The sequence below is a fragment of the Zonotrichia leucophrys genome, unplaced genomic scaffold (assembly GCF_028769735.1).
Source record: "Zonotrichia leucophrys gambelii isolate GWCS_2022_RI unplaced genomic scaffold, RI_Zleu_2.0 Scaffold_211_86132, whole genome shotgun sequence".
NCBI classification, from domain to species: domain Eukaryota; kingdom Metazoa; phylum Chordata; class Aves; order Passeriformes; family Passerellidae; genus Zonotrichia; species Zonotrichia leucophrys.
The window spans coordinates 55,748-64,037 of NW_026992416.1; the positions used below are offsets into that span (position 1 = coordinate 55,748).

General features: G+C 53.8%; 1 protein-coding gene across 1 annotated transcript; it reads right to left on the reverse strand.

The window, feature by feature from the left end:
- Positions 1-4,397: 4,397 nt before the first annotated feature.
- LOC135461180 (olfactory receptor 14C36-like) lies at positions 4,398-5,330 on the reverse strand. Its single transcript, XM_064738164.1, has one exon. It carries the CDS (start codon positions 5,328-5,330, stop codon positions 4,398-4,400), a length of 933 nt encoding a protein of 310 aa, XP_064594234.1.
- Between the last annotated feature and the right edge of the window lie 2,960 nt (positions 5,331-8,290).

The window sequence follows — 8,290 nt, forward strand, 5'->3', positions numbered from 1 at the left end:
ATTCTTGGAATTCTGTGAATGTCGGCAGGACCCTCCTGTTCCTGCTCCTGCTCCTGGCTGTCATCAGGGGCTGTCACTGGTGGCACCACAGGGGTGGGTGACAATGGGGGGGATGGGAGTCCTGGAGTGAGGGGAAGCCCCCAGAGTGGAGGCAGATAGCAGCAGCACCGAGGGCACCTGAGCTGGGGGACAATGAGCCTGCAGTGATCTCGCCTAGGGGTCCGAGGGGATTTGGGGGCAATTTGGAGAGTCTTTGTCTGGCTCCAGGGCCTTTTCTGGGTGGGCTTTGAGGAACATTGGGGTGGCACTTGGAGCTCCTGGAGACTTTGGAGAGCTCCTAGAGGGCTGTTCTGGGATGTTGGAGGATCTTTTTAGGTCCTGGCACTGTTTGGGTGTCCCCCTCTCTGCCATGCTTGGGGTTCTGGGGGCTCAGAGGGTTGGGGGCACCAGGGGGACTGAGGGCAATGCAGTGATGCAGAAGTTCGGGGAGGTTCAGGGGTGATCAGAGTGTCCTGGGGGAAGCAGGGGTCCATTGGAATTTGGGGCTGCAGAGGGGATATGGGGATCCCGTGGGTGGTTGGAGCTGCTGAAGTCCAAGGAAAGTTCTGGCGTCCTGAGGTCCTCAGAATTGGTCACCCCCTCCCCTTTTCCTTGCAGCTGCCAGGAAGCTCCAGGACAGGTGAGTGGGAGGCTCTTGCTGGGACTCCCCTTTCCCCCTCCCCAGACATGACCCAGACCCCCCCCATCCCCACAGGATCCCCTGGGAGGAAGGGGCAGTGCTGGACCCCCCACATTGTGGGCACCAAACGGGCAGACGGTGAGTACAGAGGGTGACAATGACACGTCACCCTCGGGTGTCACCCCCACCCAAGTCCCCACAACCAGGGTCTCTTACAGGGCCCCCATGGGTGTCCCCCAGCCCTGCCCCACCTCGGGACCCAAAAATGACCAATACAGAGCTGTCAGGACCCAACGAGGGACAGCGGGACCCTCGTGACTACGATGACATGCGGTGACACTGGGGGCATTGGGGGTCCCTGCCTGAGGGCACCCACCATCTGTGCCCCCAAGCTCCCATGGATGCTCACCGTGTCGCTGGGGTGGCCACAAGTGGGGGTCCCATGTGGGGCTGCCCAGAGCTCCCCGTTCCAGTGCTCCCAGTACCCCCAATGGCTCCCCATTCCCTTCCCCAGAGCCAGGAGGCACAGGACCCTTGTCCCTCTTATTGGACCCAAAATACAGCTCTTTGATGAAGCTAGGATAAATGGTTTTTGTTTGTCCAGCTCTGTGAATTCAGCTTTGGAAGGAGCCAGGTCCCTGTCAGGTTAAGGAGCAGATTGTTGTTGTTTTCTTTCCAGTAGACCTGGGGCTCTCTCTGTACCCTGGGGACAGGGACAAATTGATAAATTGCTGCATTTCTGGTCTGGTTCCCTCCCAGCTGCCCCTGCAGGGTGGGTTTCCAGCCAGGCCTGCTCTGAAAACAATCAAAGGCTTTTACAGACTCACAGATTGTGTCACTGCGGCTTTTGTGCTTCTTGCAGGGCTGAGGAAATCACAAGAAGAACAAAACCCAAGATAACTGGGTTAGGCGGTGGTAAAGGAATGACAGCTGGGAGAGGAGGAGGAATTGGGTCCACAGCAAGAGGAATTGGAGGAAGGATTTGAGGTACTGTAAGGGTAGGAGGAGGTAAGTGGTCAAGGGGGTTCCAGTTTTTGTTAGCCTTCCCAGCCTTTTCTTCTTTTACTTTACTAGCTTGCTTTCCCTCTTTTAATTTATAGACTCTTATATTTTCCTCCTCTGAGGTGTACTTTAGCCAGCAGGTGACGTTCTGTATGTGATGGGCCTTTTACAGGAACGTGGGGCAAAACAGAAGGTGCATCACCTTTGAACAGAGAGGCAGGTAACTCAAAAAATGTTTAAGGATGTTTTCAGGTCATGCAGAAAGAAAATTAGAGAGGTCAAAGCTTAAGGCTAAACCAGGCCAATTCTGTGAAGGATATAAAAAAAGTTTCTATAAATATATTACTGGCAAAAGGAGGTACAAAGACAATCTCTATTCATTATTGGGGGAGATATGGAAATATGAGGGAAAGGCGGAGGTATTTAACCCCTTATGAGCCTCAGTTTTCCAGAATGAGTCAAGTTGTCCTCAGGACAAGTGTTCTCCTGAGCTGGTAGATGGGCACAGGGAGCAGAACAGCCACCTGTAATCCAGGAGGAAGCAGCTGGGGACCTGCTGAGCCACTCAGATGCTCACAGGTGTCTCTGGGAGCAGATGGGATCCATCCCAGAGGGATGAGGGAGCTGTGGATGAGCTCCCCAAGCTGCTCTCCATCATTTACCATCAGTGCTGGCTCAGCAGGGAGGTTCCAGAGCACTGGAGGTGCCAATGTGAGCCCATCCCCAAGAAGGGCTGGAAGGAGGAGCTGGGGAACTCCAGGCCTGTCAGCCTGACCTGGGTGCCTGGCAAGGTTATGGAACAGATCACCTTGAGTGCCATCCCAGGGCACCCACAGGATGGCCGAGGGATCAGAGCCAGCCAGCGTGGATTTCAATGTCTGCACTGATGATCTGCATGAGGGGACTGAGTCCAGCATCAGCAAATTTGCAGATGACACCAAGCTGGGTGTAAGTGTGGATCTGCTGGAGGGTAGGAGGGCTCTGCAGAGGGCCCTGGACAGGCTGGATCCAGGGCCCAAATCCAACAAGAGGTGACGTTGAAAAACACCAAGTGCCGGGTCCTGCACTTTGCCCACAATAACCCCTGCAGCTCTACAGGCTGGGGACAGAGGGGCTGGAGAGCAGCCAGGCAGAAAGGGACCTGCAGCGACTGATGGACAGCAGGCTGGACACGAGCCAGCAGTGTGCCCAGGTGGCCAAGAAGGCCAAAGGCTCCTGGCCTGGATCAGGAATGGTGTGGCCAGCAGGAGCAGGGCAGTGTTTCTTCCCCTGTGCTCAGCACTGGTGAGGCCACACCTCGAGTGCTGTGTCCAGTTCTGAGCCCCAATTTAGGAAGGACATGGAGGGGCTGAAGCATGTCCAGAGAAGGGCAGCAAGGCTGGGGAGGTGTCTGGAGCACAAGTCCTGTGAGGAGCAGCTGAGGGAGCTGGGGTTGTTTATTGTGGAGAAGAGGAAGCTCAGGGGAGACAAGGTGGTGTCAGGGCACAGGTTGGACTTGATGATCTCCAAAGTCTTTTCCAACCTTCCTGATTCTGGAATTGCTGAAACCACCCTTGGAGCAGTTTGCACTATGAGGCCTGGGCCTCCTCTTCAGAAGGAGGGAACAGGGCTGGGCAATAGGAAGAAATTTGGACCAGGAAAGAGTAAAGGAAGCAAAGGTGAAGCAAAGGAAATGCTCAGGGCAGTTCGGGGGTGGCTGCCAGGCAGCCCTGGCTCTGAGCAACAGCGTCTGCAGTGGCACAGGAAATTCCCAGCTGATGGGAACAAACTTTCTGGCTGACTGCAGAGGCCAGGACAAAGCTGAGTGGTTTGCCTGGTGTCCCCCAGCCCTTGCTGGCCCCAGGGGCTGATGGCATTTGTGCTCCCTCAGGTTCATGTCCCCACACCAACAGCATGGGGGTGCTCCTGCCTGCTCTGTGCAATGCAAACGGGCTGCTGAGGCAGTGCTGCCGTGTCTGTGCCTGCAAGGATGGGGCACCTGTGTGAGCTGGGGGAGAGGCCAGGGCTCCAGAGGGGGGATGTTGTTGGCAGCTCCATGAGGACGCTCTGGGACACTGCCCTGGGCTGTGCAGCGCACTGGGGAAGGATCAGCCCCTGCTCTGCTGCTCCTTCCCGTTCTGTGCTGAGCATTGGCCTGGGTGTGTTCTTGAGAGAGCCTGGGCAAGGAGCCTGGAGCCCCCAGGCCCTGGGCTGAGGCGTCAGCGCTGCCCCAGCAGTGCCCACGGCCTGTCCCTGCTGCAGCCCCGGCACTGCCACACCCAGGACTGTGCCCGGCCCCGAGAGCACTCAGGCCCTGCAGCAACACCAGGGCCACCAGGGCAGCGGGGCAGGGCCACGGCAGCAGCACTGGCAACACCAAGTGCTGCTGCTGCTGCTGGGCACAGCTGCTGGGCCAGCACTGATCTGCCCCCAGCTCTGCACACAGACATTGCTGCTGCAGCTCCAGAGAAGGCAACAAAAGGGCATCTCTGCAGTTAACTTTGCCTGGATACCCCTAAGTTCATTTAAAGCCTTCAGGAAGACAGCCCCTCATTGACACAGTCTATGGCCACAGGGAATGTGGAGAGAAACACAATGAGAAATGGCAGAAACAATGACATTTCTTTGCAGATAGTAAGAAAAATTAAACAAGGAAAAAAAAAACCCACCTCCAAACCAACAAGACGTATGAAAGAAGACTTTTATTATAAGTGATCTGCAGAAATTTGTCAGCAGTTTAATGTTCCTGAAACCATCCACTCATCAGTGCCCACACTGCAGCCTTGAGCTCCTGGTTCCTCAGGCTGTAGATGAGGGGGTTCAGGGCTGGAGACACCACCGAGTACAGAACTGACAGAGCCAGATCCAGGCATGGGGAGGAGATGGATGGGGGCCTCAAGTGAGCAAACATGGCAGTGCTGATGAACAGGGAGAGCACGGCCAGGTGAGGGAGGCAGGTGAAAAAGGCTTTGTGCCGTCCCTGCTCAGAGGGGATCCTCAGCACAGCCCTGAAGATCTGCACATAGGAGAAAACAATGAATACAAAACAACATGATGATAAACTGGCAGTAACTACAAGAAGCCCACGTTCCCTGAGGTAGGATTTGGCACAGGAGAGCTTTAGGATCTGTGGGATTTCACAGAAGAACTGTCCCAGGTCATTGCCATGGCACAGCGGCAGGGAAAATGTATTGGCTGTGAGCAGCAGAGCATTGAGAAAGGCACTGGCCCAGGCAGCTGCTGCCATGTGGGCACAAACTCTGCTGCCCAGGAGCGTCCCGTAGTGCAGGGGTTTGCAGATGGACACGTAGCGGTCGTAGCACATGATGGTCAGGAGATAAAACTCTGCTGAAATGAAAAATACAAAACAAAAGACCTGTGCAGCACATCCAGTGTAGGAGATGTTCCTGGTGTCCCAGAGGGAATTGTGCATGGCTTTGGGGACAGTGGTGCAGATCATGCCCAGGTCGCTGAGGGCCAGGTTGAGCAGGAAGAAGAACATGGGCGTGTGCAGGTGGTGGCCGCAGGCTATGGCGCTGATGATGAGGCCATTGCCCAGGAGGGCAGCCAGGGAGATGCCCAGCAAGAGGCAGAAGTGCAGGAGCTGCAGCTGCCACGTGTCTGCCAATGCCAGAAGGAGGAAGTGGCTGATGGAGCTGCTGTTGGACATTTGTTCTTTATTGGCTTGGGGATCTGTAAGAAAAGTAATCATGGAACAGTTCGGTTTGGAGAGGACTTTAAATATCCCAGCACAGCCTGGGGGCACTTTCCCCCCTCTGCCTGCCCAGGGCTCTGCTGCCTGGAGCTGTCCCTGCCAGCAGCTGCTTCCCTGTGCCCAGAGCTGGGCCCTGCCAGTGCTGCCAGAGCCCAGCCCAGCCCTGGGGGCTCAGCTCTGCCCTGCAGACCCCTCCCAGCTCAGGCACTGCCCAGGGGCAGCTCTGGTACTGCAGGCTCTGATGGCAACGTCAGAGCTTCCTGAGGAAGCTGGAACAGCAACACTGATGCTGCCTGTAAGGGTCCCTATGCTGATTTCTCTCAATGCCTGGTTTTGTAAGATCTGAGAAAAAATGTTTTTTTTTTCCAACCCGAACTGAGAGATGAGTACCTATGGGTCATTTCCCATCCAGGCAACCCACAGCAATAAATTAAAATAACAAGATTTCTGCTGTTATGCAGCCCCTGCCTTGCTGTGCTCCCTGTTTAATCAACTCAGAAATGTTCTGCAGTTAAATGCCATGCTGGGAGCAGTCCTGAACAATGGATCATCCTCCCCACATAAGGATAACACTTCCAAGCCTTACCAGCTGTCTCCTCCCACCCAGATCTTGTCCCCCAGTACTGGGAGCAGCTGCCAGGGCTGGCTGAGAGCTGTCCCTTGCAGGCAGCAGAGTCCCTGCCCCAGCACAGCGCCCTGGGCTGCAGGACCCTGCTCTGCAGGACAGCCCTGGGCACCCCTGGCTGCTCTGCACAAGAGAAAATCAGAGAATGTACTCACAGGGTCTGTAGGCATTGGGATATTCCAGTTTTAGGAGATCATTCCAGGAACTGCAGCTGCATTGTCCTGCAGCCAGAGGTTCCTGTGCCAAGGGCTGACAGTGATTGTGCCCCAGGCACTTCTCAGCACCTTCCCAGCCCTGACTGATTGAAGCTCTCTGTGCCTCTGTGCTGTGCCCGGGGTGGCTGCAGGCAGTGCCCCAGCCCTGCTGGGCTGGCAGAAGAGCTGCTCATCAGGAAAAATGTGCTTTTGAAGCTCTGCTTGGTTACCAGGAGCTGCGTCTGGGCCAGGAGCCCAGCCTAGCTCAGCAGCACAGACACAGCACAAGGACTTTAATGAGCCTCTGGGGCTTTGTGCTCAGGCCCTGAAATTCAGTCTCTGAGAGGGAGCTGAAGAAACCTCTCCAGAACTCCAAGTCAGAATCCAACTCCAAAGTTTCTTGAAGTTTTAATGGGTCCCACTCAGGGACACGACAGTGAAAGTTTCCCTGGGCCCCAGGCAGAGCAGAGAACTGAAGGCACTTGATGACAGGTGGGGACAAAGAGAAGCCAAGTCTTCGTGCCCTGGGCCACAGCAGCAGGGTCTGTGCCACCAAGGGCTGGGAGGAGACACCTTGTCCTGAGGCACTGGGGCCTCCTGGCACAGCCCCAGCCAGGCTGGGCACTGTCAGCCCCTTGTCCTGCCCTCAGCATCCCCCCCTAGCCCACATCCCAGTGGCCTCAAGGATCTGCTGGAAGGAGTCCCTGGGGAGCCTTGGTCGGGAATGGCCCTGGGGGCTCCTTCATTCTGCCTGCAGGGGCTGCAGGTTTTTGAAAGGACTTTGGGTTTGGCTTTTGCCTTGGAGTCTCTGAGAGTTTTCTGAAATCATGGCCTCCAATTTTCTGCTGTAATTAGTCCCTCTAGAGCCTTTTCAGTAATGACACTCAGTGTGGCCCATTAATGCTTCAAGGCACTTCAGTTATTTTAAGGTACTTGGTGTTTCTGTTTTGATACAGACTCTGTGAGAGGTTTGTGCAATCATGGCCCCAGTTATCTGCTTTAATGAGTCCCATGAGAGCTTTATACTGACACTCAGTGGGGCTCATTAATACTTTGAGATACTCAAGGTTTTGAAGGTACTTTGGATTTTCCTTTCTACTCAGAGTCTCTGAGAAGTTTTTTGTGCCATCCTGGCCTTCAGTTCTCTCCTCCAAGGAGTCCAGGAGGATCCTGTGTTGGGGATGGACCTCAGTGGGTCCCATTCATGTTTTTTGACACTTTGGAGTTTTTGTCTGACTGACTCCTGTAAAGGTTCGTGCAATCTCTTCTCAAAGCCTGAGGTTCCAGGGTTTAGCTCCAAATGCACCACAGGTCTCATCCAGATCAAGCAAGTCCAGACAAACCATGGCTCTGCCTTGATTTCCTTCTGCTCTTATGCAGTTCATTAGGAAGTTTTCATTTTACAGTTATGGAGAAATATTTCAAAGCGCTTCTAAGTAATATGTATTCCTTTATTAGAGGGTGTGTTGTTTTGCTGTTCTTATTATAGAGGAGGTGATTGCAGCATTCTGTGATTGATATTGATGTAGGGCTGCTCCTGAGGAGGTCTGGCCAGGTCAGTGAAGTTTTACCTTGGAGCTGACCCAGTGTGGACAACCTTGCCCCACATTCCCCAGTCCTATGTGAGAAACTATTTTCACTTCCAAAACTCAAATGGATTTTTAAGACCTTATCAAAATACAGCAGAAGACTGAAAAAAGAAAAAGATACAGCACTTGGAGCAAAGGATTCAGTTACTGTGTGCTCATCTACAAAATGGATGTTCTGTCTTTTATACCTCTAGCCCCTCCCAAAGTCTTGGCAATCGACTCCTTCACTGTCCAGTGGTGGAGATCACTGTCTTACACCTTGATTGGGGGTCAGCTGCTGCCACAGTAACAAGCCAATCCTCCCAAATGCCCTGACTACTGAGGCCATCCTGTGATAACATGCAAGGGGGAGGGGAAGGATAACTATACATCTACAGAACTTCTCTTAACATATGTTTATTATTCACTCCTTAATTGTGAGAGTCAACCATAGGATTACTCATCTATAACAAACCCCCCTTTTCTTTTTCTATAAGTAATTTTGCTTGAACAATTAGGTAAAAACTT

Coding starts and splice junctions, on each gene's coding strand:
- LOC135461180 (XM_064738164.1), bottom strand. CDS start 5,330: ATGTCCAACAGCAGCTCCATCAGCCACTTCCTCCTTCTGGCATTGGCA.